We start from the raw sequence: 17,646 nt of genomic DNA on the forward strand, positions 1-17,646 counted from the left end.
TTGCTAAGTATTTTATCTTTGTTGGTATTGTGAAAGAGGTTTTCTCTAACCTATCTCCTTATTGGTAATTGTTGTTGTGAATGAAGACAATTTGTTGGCCTCTGTATGCTAATTTTATATTCTGCTACATTGCTGTATTATTTTATTATTTGAATTAGTTTTCTAATTGATTCTCTAGGGTTTTCCAGGTACCTGATCATATAATCTGCAAACAGAGATAGCTTTCCTTATTATTTTCTAATTATTATGTCTCTTATTGTTTTGACTTGTCAGTGACATTGGCTAATAACCTCAAATACAATATTGAATAATAGTGGAGATAGTAGGTATCCATGCTTTCTGATTTTTGTGGAAAACTGTAGTGTTTCTTCATTTAGTAAGATCTTGTCTTTAGAACTAAAATCTTCAAATATGTGTTAACAAAATACCTATCAATTCCTGTCTTCCTAGGTTTTAAAAAATCCATTATGGGTGTTAAATTTCATCAAATGTTTTTTCTGTGTCAATAGAAATAACTGTGTGATTTTTCTCCTTAGATATATTAATATTGTGTATTTTTAGTGAATTTCCTAATATTGAACCAACCTTGCATTCCTGAAATAACTACTTGGTCATGACGTATTATTTTCTTAATGTGATGTGGAGTTGTGTTTGTTAATATTTTACTTATATTTATTTATAAATATAAATATTTACTACTTTGCACTGATATGGGTAAGGGATATGCTTTTTCTTTTTTTTTTTTTTTTCAACTGTCAAGATTAGGTGTAAATCTATACCTGTTTCATAAAGAGTCATTACATTTTATTTTTAAATGAAATTTTGTTTTCCAAAGTGACCATAAACTGTATTATCTGTAGGGCCTAGTTCAGATTATTTCTTATTAGCTTCATAATATTTTTCTTACATTTACTTCTTCATAACTTTTAAAAAAATTTTAGTTCTAGTTCAGTTAGAACTTTCTCTTGCCTTAATTATCTATTAAGACAAAGCAGTCTATTTTTGACCCTTTATTCTTCCTTCCTCTTCTTCCTGACTAAGCCTCCAGAGTGGGTTATCATCAGGGTCTAGAAAGCAGAGTCACACTAAAAGTTTCATCCCAGTTTATAGCAGATAAAGCAGGGCTGGAGCCACTTGCATATATGCCTGTGTCCGGTTCAAGTCTACACAGGTGGTGCTTTGAAGGCTTTTTGCACCTCAGCCAAGACAAGAATACTGACTGACTGCACTTGTGCCTTTTTCTGTCAAATAATTTGGAGACTAGAGCAGATTATTTTTGTAATATGTGTTTCTTTTTGTGTACGTGTGGCAGGGGGAGCAGGGTGTCCTTCTGTCGCCCAGGCTTGAATGCAGTGGCATGATCTCAGCTCACTGCAACCTCTACCTCTGGGGTTCAAGCAATTTCCCTGCCTCAGCCTCCTGAGTCACTGGGATTACAGGCACATGCCACCATGGCCTAGCTGATTTTTGTATTTTTAATAGAGTTGGGGTTTCACCATATTGGTCAGGCTGGTTTCGAACTCCTGGCCTCAGGTGATCTGCCTGCCTCATATAATATGTGTTTCTGATTATGACAGTATTGCATATTATTTATTGGAAATTTGGAAACTACAAGTTGAAAGCAGAAAATAAAATACTTGCAGTCCTAGTACCCAGAAATAATCAATACAGGTTGAGTATCCCTTATCTGGAATGGTTGAGATCAGAAGTGTTTTGGATTTTTGATTTTTTCAAATTTGGAATATTTGCATTATACTTTAAGTAGTTAAGCATCCCAAATCTGAAATCCAAAATGCTCCATTGAGCATTTCCTTCAAGTATCATGTTGGTGCTCAAAAAGTTTCAAGTTTTAGAGCATTTTGAATTTTGGATTTTCACATTTGGGATAGTCAACCTGTATTAGCATTTTTACAATTTTATCTAGTATATTTTCTATGTGTGTATATAGCATCTATATCAATTCATAGCTATATACCTCATATGTATTTAAAATCCTATTCTACCTCAATTATAGAAGGACTAAATGAGTCCTATCTTTGAAAATCGTATTAGACATGTCGGTTATGTGTTCCTTGATATCATAAGCATTTCCTTTATCATGAATCATTTTTGAAAAATTTGTAATGGTTGTGTAATTTTTTTTTTTTTACTTGTTTTAAACTTCTGACTTCTGTGAACTAAAGCACAGTTTCTAAGAGTACTAGTATGTTGATTCTGAAAGAGGTATATATATTCAAGCATATAATTTCTTCTTAATGTCATCACCAGAAAGAGAAATAAGAGGCTGTCAAGGCTATTTGAAGGGCAGGGAGAGGGTGATGGGACAAAATAATATTGAAGAACTAAACAAAAGAATGTCAGAGTTGCCATAAAACATTAACTGTGTACCTGTGAGTGTTGGAGAAGAAAAGGGAAGTGCAAATGTATTCCAGTTCAGGTGAGGGAAGACACCATACATGCTCAGAGCAGGGGGTGGCGAGTCTGAAGGTGGGGGGGTTTGTCCCATGCAGGTACAGATGATAGCAAGTGAAACATTCACAGGGGACCAAGGGATATCATTGCAGAACGCCTGGAGGAACACAGCCTGGGAGACCGGGAACTGATAAGGAGCTGGTGAGGGGCATGGCCCAGTGTTCCAGGAGCAAACAGTGGTTCTTTCCTCCTAGATTGTTCTAGAAGGACCAGGTTAGGTTTCCCTTTGGGACCAGTATGATAGGCCTCGGATGACTCTAGGGTACCCTACACCTCTTATCTCCAAAGAAACTGCTATTTTAAATTTGAATTATTTTAACTTGATAAAAACCTATTTCTCAATGGTAAGAGATTCAAAGTATAAATTCAGAATTAAGGCCACCCTGTAGTGCTAATTTTATGTTGAAGTATAACCCATTCACTTATGGAAATAGATTGTTATTAGGTCATTCTCTCTCTGTCTCTTGTGTCTGTCTGTCTCTCTCTCTGTCTCTGTGTCTGTCTGTCTCTGTTGGTAGCTGGTAAGAGAGCTGGAGGCTTAGGACAGAAGGCAAATTTTAGGCACTAATATTGAGTTTCTCTTCTTATTCTAAACATTAGTGGATATATTAAATGTTGCTCAGCAGCCTTAATGAGTAATTAAGCAGGTTATTTTAATTATCTGTTTAGTTGACTTTTTTGAATAAGACATAATAACGGATTAATTATATTCTACATATTTCAAGGATATTATTTTGTTGTTTCAGCTCTTATCTTCATTGTCAGTGGGCATCCGTAGAAGACCTGGAAAAAGATAAGAGAATTCAGCAAAAAATTAAACGATTTAAGGCAAAGCAGGGCCAGAACAAGTTCCTTTCAGAGGTATGAAATACCTGCTTACTTTTCCGAAGTATTTACTTTATTAAAATGTTCTAAATTTAAAATTTTGGTTCCGTGAATTAAGTAAAACTAGTTAGTCTTATTTGGTGCTGTTACTTGCATATTGGTAACTGGTTCTTGCTAACAAATTTGTAAACAGGAAATTTCTCATTCTTCCTGTTGCTTAGGCTAGAAGATATGGGTCCTTATGATATTATGTGGAAATAGTGGTGATGGTGTGATAAAAATCTTGTAATGAAAGTACAGTTAGTAGACGATGAAATTAAGTAAGTGGACAGAAGTTCTATTGAGATTTAGCAGGTTAAGAACTCTACAGTAAATGTTAAGTACAAGTTCTAAGATACAAAAGCTTAACTTGTGTTGGGGAAAGTATGTGGCAAATTTATTTTGTTCAAGTCAATGCCTAATCACAGAGAGTTCACTAAACTCATTTTCGCAAATGCTGTGTTGTAGCATAGAAAGTGGTAATAATATCTTTGCCTGTGTCCCTTTATCCCAGGTATCAGTATGGAAATGCAGCAATAGTACGTCAGGGAAGAACATCTGCATTTACTAGAAGTGCCAGTTCTGCCCTCTGCCTCCGCAGTATAGTCAATTACATTTTTTTAAAAGTGCTTTCACAAGCTGCTTACTAGGGTCTCTGGACTTTTGATCGTCAATTTGGTTTCACTTAACAGCCTCAAGTAGATAAAAGAAAAACCTTAACATTGAAAGATAAGACTTGCTGATTTATTAGTTCCTCTTTTCATAAAAGAGTTGACAGAATGTAGACTTTATATAAAGAAGCATACAATTTGATGCAAAATAGTATCTGTCTAACAACCTGCTTTGCACTGCCACCCCTTTTTGGAGATGAAGGAAAGTGGGACAGAGGAACACTTAGTACTTTTATGTCATAAAATCCTTATACTATCAGGTAACAAGTCTGTGTTCTTCTGGGTTCTGATTTTCATGATCCCAACTGGCCTATGGTAAAGTCTGCATTCGATGGGAGATCATGTGGTTGTTCTTTTACTGGACACATGTCTGCATCACTACCCCTGGCACTCTTGAGTGTGCAGCATTTTTGGCAGTGCAATGGTTCGGACTGAGTGGAATGGAGTTACTCGAATGTGACCCAATTCATAGATCTTGGAGAATATTAAGATTCTTCAAAGAACTTGGAGGAAAATTCTTTTGAAGAAAGAATCTTAATATTTGATTTTGAAAACAATGCTATGAGGTTCTATTTTTTATGCCCTTCTTAAGAAATCAGAGTTGAATTTTTGGGACATTGGATGAGCTGAAATCATTAGCCTCCTTTTAGAAGGAGACACCATATGTTCTGCTGACCTTTTCTGTGGGCCAGGGGGAGGGAGACAGGTAGAAGCACAATGGTAGCTTTCCCCCATCCCTAAATCCTGGTCCTGTTTATTAAGTTTATTTGTATTCTGTCTCCTGTAGTCACACAGTCTTTAGGAAATTGTGCCTAGCCCTAGCTATACATACCAAAGTTGAATGTACATTATTTACCTGGTAACTTGGCAGCTAGAAATCTTAGTTTCTGTCCTGAGTGGGAGTTAGCAGAGAAGGATGGCAATCCCCTTCCTCCCTCTCTTTTACACATGAAAATGCACATGCCCCCGTTTGTTTCATCCCATACATGATCATGGCTTCAAGTGTTCCATGGCTGTTCTGCTTTAAGATTTTCAGTTTCAGCTGCTTTTACTTCTTTATTTCTCCTTAGGCTGCCTTACAAGCCTGCTGCAACAAAAAATCTCTATTCAAAAACATCATTTAGACTGGAAATTTCATCACATGTGTGATGCCGCAGATTACTCACTTAAAGGGTAGAAATGTTTAGGAAAAGTTAAGGATTTTAATTCAGCATTGACTATGAAAGCTCGTGTTTAAGAACAAGTTTTCTTGGAGAGAATTTTTGCTATCAAAATGTGGTTTTGAGAAAGTTTAAGTGTTTCTGCTGTACATGGATAACATGTGTGTTTACCTAAATGTAGAAGCTTTTGAAAAGCCAGTCTATTAATCTACTAATACTTTATATTAATTGAACATTTCAATGGATTTTTTTTTTCCTTACTAATCATCTCTGTGTAAAAGCCTGGGGTAGTTGAGACATATATTTGTGTTTCTGCTTTCTGTTTCATAATTCACAGTTCAAAGCTTCCCAAGTTAGTGTTTTAAGAGGGCCGAGTAGCCAGGGAAAGTTTGTTGCTCTTGAGCAGATGATGACTGAACTGCTTATCTTTTCAACCTGCAATTCAAGGGATATGAATGGTGTCTAAGTGACTTCTAGTTTGCCTTTTGCAAAATATTTTAATGCAGTTATATTATTGATAAGTTAATCGAGAGGTACACATAATAAAATGTGTCTTTTGTTTTCTAACATCTGAAACTTGTCTGACCCTAACTTCTTTTGGGTATGGCTTAGTCTATAACTTTTTTTTCTTTTCTTTTCTTTTCTTTTTTTTTTTTTTTTTTTTGAGACAAATTGTCGCTCTGTCACCTGGGCTGGAGTGCAGTGGTGTGATCTCAGCTCACTGCAACCTTGGCCTCCCAAGTTCAAGCGATTCTCCTGCCTCAGCCTCCCGAGTAGCTGGGATTACAGGCACCTGCCATCACACCCAGCTTATTTTTTGTATTTTTAGTAGAGACGGGGTTTCACCATGTTGGCCAGGCTGGTCTTGAGCTCCTAACCTCGTGATCCGCCCGCCTTGGCCTCCCAAGTGCTGAGATTACAGGCATGAGCCACCGCACCCAGCCTATAACTTTTTTTTGAGCCATATTCTAGTCTTTTATATGAGGTGCCTTTGTAAGCAGCAGTATTACTTTACTTTTGTAAGATTGTTTAATATATTGGTTAAATAAACCAATTATTTAGGCTTTATTTCTTTATCCTTAATACTTTTACCTAAACACACTATATTCAGTGTAAATCATTAGAAAACTTAGATTAATAAGACTGTGATTCTAAATGAGGTACTAATATTGATTGACAAATACTACCAAACATTGTAAACTCTGATCATGCTAAAATATGAAATTAGCTGGTTTCAGTGTATTTGGCTTTTGAATAACATTTTGTAAATGATGCTATAAGGCATCGGACAACTCCAGGAGTTATGAGATTCCAAGTAACACTTACTTTGCATGACTCTGATTCTTCATTGCAAACTGTAGTTTCAGGAATGCTAAATGCATCGCATGCCATAAGCCTTTTGGATTGCTCATTAGTGAATTGTAATTTCACACTTCATTTAAAATATTCTTAAACATTCTCTCACAGTAAAAGGTTTCACACGGTAATTAAAAGACCCAGTTAACAAAGTCTGAGAAGTCTGATTTCCTCATGGGGAATGATTTTGCTAAATTGTAGCATTTCAATTAATATAATAGAATTTGCCAAATTTAAGTGTTGTATTGCTGTGACCCAAAATATTATTGCTTGGTGAAAAGTGGAATAGTATTTCATCTTGGGAAATAAATAAACCTTTAACTCTTTTTTTCCCCTTTGGTGTAGATTGAGGATGAGCTTTTTAATCCAGATTATGTGGAGGTTGACCGGATAATGGACTTTGCACGTAGCACAGATGACCGGGGAGAGGTAACAGGAGATCATTTGTATTACCAAGTGGTGATTCAGGCAGCCCATACATGTTTATAGAGAAGATAGTAGAATCCTAGACCTGGTCTTGATCAGAGCCTTGGACTATGGCACACTTGGCCTAAATTTAACTGAAATTTAATGATTTATTATTAGTTTTATGACTTAGTAAATAATAGTGCTAAATATGTTTTATGTTTAGTCTGAGAGCTTTTTAAAAAATTGATTTTCAATATGAAGTACAAGATGTTTTGCACAATTCCACAATATGATAAAGAATTCAGTACATTTTGGTATAATTCTGTCATGTAGCACAAAGTATCCTTATATAATTGAGTGTCTCTTGTGGCAGAACGGAGTTTAAGGTTATTTAGAATTGGGCATCATTAGTGAAAGTTGATGAATTCATTTAATGTGGTGCACAGAGGCTAACAGACATTATTTCTCTTAAAAGATCCCAGTCTCAACACTCTCATTTTGCTTTGCAAAACTCTGTGAGATTATAAGGGATATTTGATAGGGAAGTAAGAATGAAGACAAGTGTAGTGACTCCTGAGTATTGTCTTGATAATGATGTGCCCACCCACCATGAGTTCTGTCCTTCCTGGCTTCTCCATGTAAATTGAATTTTATATATACAGTGTTTGGATCTTGCTTGTCCAGGAAGGGTCTGCAAAGAACTCTCATTTTCTTCCAGACTCTGTGTCATGACACTCTATGATGTTTCCAAGACCATATCTGTAACATGATCTTTACTTGTCTAGTTTTCCTCAGTTAAACTTCAAAACATTGTTTCATAGCATATTTACATTGCACAGCAAATATTTTTCACATGACAACCAGGTCAGTGTACCTTGGTCCAGAAATGAAGGTCAACAAATGCAAGTGTTTTCTAGAGGAGAGACAAAGGAAATCCTTTTGATCTGCATTACCTGAAATATTTTGTGCTCCACCCTTCTAAAGCTCAAATATGTTATTTTAATGTGATTGGATACAAACAGTATCACTCTTTTTAAGGAAAAGGTAGAGATCCTAATAAATTTAAGTGTATGTCTCATTTTTAAAGAAACCAGCCAATTATGTAAACATTTAAATATGCTAAGATGATTTACCATGTAAGTCTGAATCAAACTCCTGATGAATGATTTGTGCAGATAAAAAAAATCTCAAATTCAGCTTTACTATTTACTAGCTATTTATTTATACTTCCTGGCTTTTGAACATCACTTACCAGTGATTTTGATAAAAGGCTAATTTGTTCTGATAATACCCAGTAATACTGTTTCCAGTTTAGACTTGAGACTCTTAACTAGGAACAGCTGTTTTATGGCCATAGTTTTTAAATTTCTGTCAATTCAGACTTATTCATGCCGGGATAATGTCTATTGATAAATGATGTAGAGCATGCTTTTCCTTAATGTGTATGTAAATATACATGTATATGTGTATATGTACGTGTAAATATACATGTATATGTATATATAGGTATAAACGTGTGTGTATATATATACACATATATATACACACATATATACATATACACACATATTTGTGTGTGTGTATGTGTCTGTGGTCAAATTAATCCAATTCTGATTTATTTAAATCTGGTCCAGCCTGTGACTCACTATCTGGTGAAGTGGTGTTCACTTCCTTATGAAGACAGCACGTGGGAGCGGAGGCAGGACATAGATCAAGCAAAGATCGAGGAGTTTGAGAAACTAATGTCTAGGGAGCCGGAAACAGAGCGTGTGGTAAGGATTGGCTGATGGTGGAGAATTTAATTTGAAAATAGCATAGTGGTGTGGTCTTTGGGAAACCACTAATGGGATTTACTGTATTCGAAACAGGAGCGACCTCCTGCTGATGATTGGAAGAAATCGGAGAGTTCCAGGGAGTATAAAAACAATAACAAACTCAGGGAATACCAGTTGGAGGGAGTAAACTGGCTACTTTTCAATTGGTACAACATGTATGTAAAACAAGTTTTTCTTCACTTTTAAATGTATCTGTAGTTCCTTTCCTTTAGTTGTTGAAAATAATAAAGAAGAACTTAATGTTTTAACTCTAATAAGAACTTTTTAAAAAAGCATTGAAAATATATGTAACATTTATTTAACAAATATTAAACAGATTGATAGAAGTATGTAAAATAATTTTTATTCTTTGAGAATTTTGTTTGAAAATATATTTTGTTGAGTCTAAGAGGACATCTAAAGCATTGAGTATGCATTTGTGAGTACAATGGTATATATTTTGTGAAATGACAGCAGTGTCTCATATCCATACTCATTAAACTTTTGTACTTTATTTTCCTCCAAAAGGCGAAACTGCATTTTAGCAGATGAAATGGGTTTGGGAAAAACTATCCAGTCCATTACATTTCTCTATGAGATATATTTGAAAGGAATCCATGGCCCTTTTTTAGTAATTGCCCCATTGTCCACAATCCCCAACTGGGAAAGGGAATTCCGAACCTGGACAGAGTTGAACGTGGTTGTGTATCATGGGAGTCAAGCTAGTCGTCGGACCATTCAGTTGTATGAAATGTACTTCAAAGATCCCCAGGTAAACTGTCACAGGTTGTATTCTGTGTGCTTATTCTGTACATTTTAAGGTGTTAAAAGAAAACAAAGTCTTGGTGACTTGGGAAGGTCTAAATTTTGCCAAATTGAGAAATTTGCTTTAGATATCTGACTCAATTTACATTTGTATTATCTGTGTCTATGAAAACAGCTCTTTATTTTTATAGCTTTGGTTTTTCTGATTATTAGATTAGAAGGAATGAAATTTTTTGCCTTGGATGATCACTGAAATCTGTTTAATGCTTTGATATGTTAATTAGTTTTATTTCGCAAGCCTAAGAGAAAACTAAACAAAAAATGGTAATATTAAATGTGAATAGAAAGAATATTTTATTATGCTATTGCTAGAAGTGAAAAATGGTAAGATGTAAAAAGTCCTTGAAATATATGACACATTGAATGAAATATATCCCAAGGGAGGAATTTATGCTTTGGCTGTTAGTAGCAATTGCTTTAATTTTTTCTTACTCTAGTTACCTTTATGCCATTAGTGTGTATCAACATTGAAGTGTTATAAATGACATGATAAGGAAGAATGATATGTGCTAAAATAGTTTTATATTATGGGTAGTAAATGGAAGTCCTGTAATTGCAAATAGGACTTTCGCTATATATATATATGTTTTGCTATATATATATATATTTATTTATAGAGAGAGAGAGAGAGATGTGTGTGTGTATTCTAAGTATAAAATCTGGCCTACAATTAAATAACTAAAGGAGAAAAAATATTGAAGTCTGTATCTTTAGATTTGGGAAATTATTATAAATTCTATCCTATGTGAATGTGTGACTAGAATGGGTATACTTAGTGGTAAGTGATGCACGTGCTCTATTAGGAGATTAGATCCAAAATTTACTGACAGTTTTGTCATTTGTTTTACAATTCTGTTTTACCATATAGTTGAAAACTGCCAAAATAACTTGAAAACAGATGTATGTCACCTAAAATAAAGAGATGTCCAAAGGGATAAATACATATATTTATGCTATTTATTCATCCTTAAAGTTATTTATGTAGTCATTAATGCTTAATAATAATTCAGAGTTGTTCTTATAGGGTCGAGTGATAAAGGGGTCCTATAAGTTTCATGCTATCATCACTACATTTGAAATGATTTTGACTGATTGTCCTGAGCTGCGGAATATTCCATGGCGCTGTGTAGTCATTGATGAAGCCCACAGGCTGAAGAACAGGAACTGCAAGCTGTTGGAGGGACTCAAGATGATGGACTTGGTCAGTGATCATATTGGTGACTGCACTGAACCTGAATAGAATTGCTGCTGACTTGATAGTCCCACTGCTCTGAATTTGATGCCTGTAAACAGTATTTGAAAAGCTTGTCAAATATTGTGATATATTCTCTGGAACTTTCAGTTATTCAAAAGTTGTTGCCTTCTGGATTCTTACATTGTTGGCTAATGTCTATTAAACAGTTGTCTTATAGCAGAGTGTAATCATGATATCTTCACTAAAGTGAGTTTCAAGTATTTGTTTTACCCTTTGTTCATAAATACAGGTTGATCATACCAAATACAAAAATCCTAGAATCCAAAACTTTTTAAGTACCCACATAATGCTCAAAGGAAATGCTCATTGGAGCATTTCGGATTTTGGATTTTCTCATTTGGGATGTTCAACCTGTAAGTATAAATGCAGATATTCCAAAATCTAAAAATATCTGAAACCTGAAACACTCTGGTCCCAAGAATTTTGGATAAGGGATACTTAACTTATACTGCCATTTCACTAAGTGTTGGGCCAAGCTTTACTTCAGTGATGATAGTCCAGTTATTTTCCATGGCTCATAGGTTTTGTCATACTGTGGCCAGCAGGACTTATAGATGCAAGTTCTCAATGAGTTGAGTAGGATATCTGGGGTTGGTTTAGTTCGCACAGATGCTTAGAAGTTTGGGGCATTACAATGCCTCAGATTTGATCTGGAGTTTCACACCACACTTGTCCCATACTTTTCCAGCTTCCCAAGAGATGATCAGGTCTTCCTGGTTAGATTTTCTAGATTTTTTTTCAGTAGGAGCATCATGGAATAACATATCATAGGACTAGAAGGATTTGATTTATTTTCTGTCTGATATTGCTGTGTGTATGATTTCGTATTGGAACTTCAACATGACCTGTCATCCTCAGGCTTCTTTTCACTCCATAGTTTATATCGTGGTTATGATCACTTTAATTTTTAATGTACATTTTGAAAGCAAAGCTACTGTCATTTAGCTTGCCTTGGATGATTTGATGAGTTGCATGGAAGTACAAAAAGGTTTTTAAAATATTTTTAATGCTAATTTCTGTAGGCTAATTTGATTTTTTGTTAACTGAGAGTTTGAGATGAGAAGGAGTGTTCTATGTATTCATGGCCATATATTTTTAGCTGAAGACTGGTATTACCAAAAAACACCTAAAAGCTTTTTGTTGCAGCTGATTCTCTGAAGCAGCTTATTTTATTCTTAAAGAGATTAGATTTGCCAGCTTTGCTTTTAGTTTAAAACAAACAAAATCTAGTTTTGCTTAAAGGAAAAAGTCTGACTCAATTATCCTATTTAGGATGGGATTTCCCGTTTTTCTTCCTAATGAATTATTATTAAAGCTATCCTAAGATCTGTCGCAAAGCAGTTGACTGTTACGTGGTGGCCAATCCACAAAACAAGTGAGAGTGCTTAGAAACAGTGAATAGTCTCGGGGACCTTGGTAAGCATATGGAAAAGAGAAACTCTGTGTTTGTATTTGTTCACTCCAGGTGATACTTAAGCATTAAAATGAAGTAAACTTGTATTTGCAGGTAAACACTAATGCTTATGATATAATCTAAATATATCTTCTCAGTAGGGATCCACCTTCATAGTTTTCTACTAAGAGACAGTTATGTCACCATTTCCTGAAGGCTTAAACAGTCATCTGACTGAGCTTATCTGAGTTATGTTCTATTATTAGTTCATGTGTTCCCAGATAGTAGATTCTTACTGTAAAACATTCTTTCATTGGTGAGTACACATTAATTTAACTCTGTCAACATCAAACAATCTGATTGTCACTGGGCTATTTTTTTTTTAATTTAAGTTCTAGGGTGCACGTGCAGAATGTGCCTGTTTGTTACATAGGTGTACATGTGCCATGTTGGTTTGCTGCACCCATCAACTTGTCATTTACATTAGGTATTTCCCCTAATGCTATCCCTCCCACAGCCTCCCACAATCTTTGGGCTATTTCAAAGAGTTTTCTATTATTTATACTAACATTTGATTAATGGATTAGAATCTGTTATCCAAATAATTTTCCTATCACATATTGCAGTGTTCTTAAGCTTTTTCACATGATGGCACATATAGAAAATGGTAGTAGTTGAATGCCACACTTGGGTAAAAAGAGAAGGCTGCCCACTGCCACGGGACACCATCAGTCCTGGGTATCCTGACCTTCCCCAAGGACTTATAACCTGTACTCATCCTTGGCTCACCAACTGGGAAGCTCTGATTAGCGCATGAACAAAATATTTATTTTTCTAATGTTCGGGAGTTTTTATTTGAGAAGAAATGTTTTCAAGATGGAACACGTTATTGTTGTTCAGAATATAATTGTATTTGTCCAATTCCGAACAACTCGTCTGGTCTTTAAATCCTTACTTAAAAAATAAGCATCATGATAACTTAGCCACTTTCTACTTTTTTTTCTTTCCTACAATAAGTCACAGTCAAAATAGTGGATAGTAACTATATCCAGCTACGGCACAGGCCATAGGGAACTGCTGTTACCTGCACTAGACTTAGTTGCGATGAAAATGGGCTTGATGGGGATTATCTCCAAGTGCATTCCCAGAAAGGAAGACCAGTGAGTGTCTTCAGCTCTGCAGGCACCAAGGAAATGTTTGTAAAGATGATACGTTGAGGGGCAGTCACCGTCTTCACAGTCCTCCACAGGAGCTCTGGGAAAGCAGCCATCTCGTTGTCCCCCATCCATGAGGAGGGGATGCTGTGGAGGTCATGGTAGTTCTTCATTGATTCTAGTATCTCTTTCATTGTCAGGAAACCTGACACAAAGAGTCTGCTTAAAATGAAATTAAATGGACATCACTTCATGGGAGCTAAAAAGAATAGTAATATTGTCAAGGCAAAAGCATATCTGCTGGCATAGGTGGAGGTGATAAGCTCCAGCGCCTGAGTTTCTTACATGATGTTTTGTGAGACTGTGCATAGTAATCGTGTATTTTTTGCTACCCACTTTCAAATTGATACCTCGTTTTATTCCACCATTTATAGGTAACTGTGTGAAAGGATTTTGTGTATAATCATTTGGTGTAACTATAGTTGAAGGGAAGCTGCCTAAGAAAGGAGCGCTTTCCTTTTTTCAAATAAGTTTATTTTGAAATTAATAAGTTAAAAAGGCTTTGACTTTTAAAATATTTGGTTAGGCAGTCAAGATTTAATCTAATGTAGTAATAAAGGATATGAAAAAACTGGGAGACACGATAATCAGTACAGGTCATCTACTGCAGTAACTCTTTCCTGAATATGTGATGGGACTTTAAAAAAAGTTCTTACATACAGTAATCCAGGACTTGGGTATGTCAGTGATTGTGGCCCAGGCTATCCACAAGTGTGGTGGTACATTAGAAAAAAATTGATTGATTGATCCTTACTGTTTATGAATTTACTGAGTCTGAAGATGATGGTGGTCCACGAAACTTCCTCAGAGACTTTATTCAAAGGGAAGAGAAGGAGGAATACAAGCATATTGAACTCCTTTACCTCACTTTCAAAGAGCTTCATTGACAGATATGACATGGTAGATATTAAGAAAATTAGCATGTTCTTACGTCATTCATCTAGTATCTACTGAGCGTATACTCTGCTTGGCAACCAAGACTTGTCAGGTTCCGAGTTAAGTCAGAATATTGCTTTCTCAACTACTGGGAGGTATGATTACTTTCTGAAATAGTTTTGTTAGCTGTGCTGTGTACCAAATGGCCAGAGAAAGCAGAAAATAATAGGGTTCTTAAGATTAATATCTCACTATTGTTAAGACTGGCCATTGTAAAACAGCTCCTCTGTATTGCATATATAGAAATAGGAGGACAGGGTACAACTGCATGAGGAAAGCTGGGGAAAGAGTTCGTAAACAGGAAGAATTAATTAAAGAAATACCTAACTTGGTTCAAAGAGACAAATTTATAAATAGCATCTGATTTTTAAAAAAAAAGTGATTGTGGTATTTACAACCAAGTTGACCTCTTTGCTAGTTGGAAATTTTTGCAGAACAAAATAGTTTTTCATATGCTGTTGCATGTGGAACTTCTTTTGTCTCTATGAAGTGAGTCATGCAGGAAGCAGATGGAGAGATGAGAGCACTGTTGATGTAGAGAGCAGAAAGAAGCATGCATGTTTCATCTGAGTCTAGGGATTCTAGGAAAAAAACTTAACTGCTGGGGATAAAAGCATTGAGACTTGGGGGACTTAAAAAGCCGTGGCACTAAAATACTGACCTATAACTCCAGGAAGAAACAAAATGGCAAGACACATTTAAGGACCCTGTAGAGTTCTGGAGAGGACTGTCCCCAGATCTGTTTACCTGACACAGAAATTGTGTTCTAATATCTCTGTTTTCATGCCCGATTCCCATACTTTTCATAGGATAGATGAGTAGGAGTAGAACAGTGGATATCTAGTGAGAGGCTCTGGTTTTAAGAAAGTGTTTTTGTTACAATTTGGTTAGTGGCTTTCCTTGCCTTACCTCAGGAACACAAAGTGCTGCTGACGGGAACCCCACTCCAGAACACTGTGGAAGAACTCTTCAGCTTGCTTCATTTCTTGGAACCAAGTCGCTTCCCTTCAGAAACCACATTTATGCAAGAGTTTGGTGATCTAAAAACAGAAGAGCAGGTATTTATCACCTCCACTTTGTATTTCACTTATAGAATTGAAGATTAGCCCATGAAACAGCAAAGTATTAAATTATTTTAAAGTGTGATTATATTACAGTTTTTCCCACCTAGTACACAGAACCTTAGATACCCTTTCCTTGGACTTTCTAGGTCATCATTGTAAAGGTTTTCTTCGTTTGTTTGTTTGCTCTTGTGAAGGGCTGTTGAGATTTATAGAGAGGTTACATACCTGTTGATATAATTTTCAGAGATAGTTGTGCTGTGCAGGTTGGTAGTTTTGCTATGTATGTATAATTTTGGGGATGATGTCAGATGCCACTGACATTGATAGAGCTGTTTGCCGACTGCAGTTTTGAGTCTCTGTTCTTTGTGAAGCATCTGTACTCAGCCACACTGCTTACTTCTTCAAGCCTACATATTTTCACTTTAGAAACTTAGGGCATAACCACTGTACAGTATTTCTGTGAGAAATAAATGAAATATTGTGTATGAAAAGTGCTTGGGCCAGGTGCGGTGGCTCATGCCTGTAATCCCAGCATTTTGGGAGGCTGAGGCAGGCGGATCATGACGTCAAGAGTTTGAGACCAGCCTGACCAATATGGTGAAACCCCGTCTCTACTAAAAAAAAAAATACAAAAATTAGCCGGGCGTGGTGGTGGGCACCTATAGTCCCAGCCACTGTGGAGACTGAGGCAGGAGAGTAGCTTGAACCCGGGAGGCAGAGGTTGCAGTGAGCCAAGATCGCACCACTGCACTCCAGCCTGGGCGACAGAGTGAGACTTGGTCTCAAAAAAAAAAAAAGAAAAAATAAAAAGTGCTTGGCTATTTTATATGCTGTAAGAGTTATGTGGGTATTAGTTATAATTTGTTTGCTGTATTTGAAATAAATATGGAGATAGACGTGAAATCTTGGTTTTTATGTGCCATCTCCCCTGACTTACTGTCTAAAACCTCTTAGCTCGGTTCAGAGTAAGGTCTGTTTTGTTTTTCTTTTCTGAAATAAAAACCGTATGGAGTACTCAGTTCTATTGCCAATCAATAGAAAAGAGAACCAGGGAGAGATGTCTCTGCTGTCTCCTTCGTGCAGGGACTAGATTGCTCCTGGCTCACTTTCTCTCATTCTTTAGCTCTGCCTAGAAAGGAAGAGAATAGAAACAGAGCATTGCCATGACACTGTCTTGTCCCTCTTCTCTATCTTCCCTATGGCTTAGGGCAAACCGAAGGGAAAGCTACATGAATACGTTGGATTTCTGCTGGGTACTCTTCAAGCCTTCTGGCTGTTCAGGGCTCCTGGATGGATGAAATAGTTCATTTGACATAGAATCATCCAACCTTCATGCACTGCTCTTATGAAAGCTGAAAGATGAGCTCCTTCATACTCTCACGGGGCTTTGAAAAATGAAAATGGATGGCTAATGAATGAGATAATCCTGATGTTTCATGTTAGAATATGTTTTAACTTGCCATCAAATCATGACACAAGTATTTACTTAAGGTCCTTTTTTAGGTGCAAAAACTTCAAGCTATTCTAAAGCCAATGATGTTGAGACGTCTCAAAGAGGATGTAGAAAAGAACTTGGCCCCCAAAGAAGAAACTATTATTGAAGTTGAGCTAACAAACATTCAGAAGAAATATTACCGAGCCATCCTTGAGAAGAATTTCACATTTCTTTCCAAAGGCGGTGGGCAAGCTAACGTACCTAACCTGTTAAACACTATGATGGAATTGCGGAAGTGCTGCAATCATCCGTACCTTATCAATGGTAAGCCTGCTCTGCTCACAAACTTGCTTAAGTGACGGTTGAAGCCCAGAAATCCTTTTCTGCCCCCAGACTGGGGATTTCATGGTATATAGTCATTCCTGTCTCCTGTCCACTCAGCATGGGTTTCACCAGCTTCCCACTTTCTGTGATGCCTCCTTCTGTGTTTGCTGAAGGCGAGTGACCATTGCCCCAGCAATCCCTAAAATGGAATCTCACTTTGCCTTTCTTCTACCTCCCTGTGCTTGAAAAGAGGCGTTAGTTTTCCATGGCTAGAAGTCATCTGAAGTGCTAACAGCCAAAGAGAAATTAACCCCAATGGAGGTTTTCTTGGGGTGTGTGTATTTAAATCAGAGATGTTAAAGAGGAACTTAGGTGTGGGCAGACAGCTAACAGCTGTCTCAAGCCTTTGATAGAAAATGTCCTCATCTTCCTCTCAGTCCAGAGTCATCTAGCAC

The 17,646-nt window shown here is 36.4% G+C and overlaps 1 protein-coding gene across 7 annotated transcripts in view; it reads left to right on the forward strand.

Annotated features, from left to right (window-relative positions):
* Positions 1-17,646, forward strand: part of CHD7 (chromodomain helicase DNA binding protein 7) — a 189,163-nt gene that overhangs the window by 134,886 nt on the left and 36,631 nt on the right. For all 7 annotated transcript variants that reach the window (XM_023222342.2, XM_023222347.1, XM_023222346.1 and 4 more), the window contains 8 exons: positions 3,219-3,333; positions 6,869-6,952; positions 8,566-8,703; positions 8,800-8,921; positions 9,274-9,517; positions 10,595-10,771; positions 15,283-15,426; positions 16,936-17,191. In XM_023222342.2, the coding sequence (XP_023078110.1) occupies positions 3,219-3,333; positions 6,869-6,952; positions 8,566-8,703; positions 8,800-8,921; positions 9,274-9,517; positions 10,595-10,771; positions 15,283-15,426; positions 16,936-17,191 (1,280 nt within the window). The remainder of the gene's footprint in view (positions 1-3,218; positions 3,334-6,868; positions 6,953-8,565; positions 8,704-8,799; positions 8,922-9,273; positions 9,518-10,594; positions 10,772-15,282; positions 15,427-16,935; positions 17,192-17,646) is intronic.

The sequence above is a fragment of the Piliocolobus tephrosceles genome, chromosome 7, assembly GCF_002776525.5.
Source record: "Piliocolobus tephrosceles isolate RC106 chromosome 7, ASM277652v3, whole genome shotgun sequence".
Lineage (NCBI taxonomy): Eukaryota > Metazoa > Chordata > Mammalia > Primates > Cercopithecidae > Piliocolobus > Piliocolobus tephrosceles.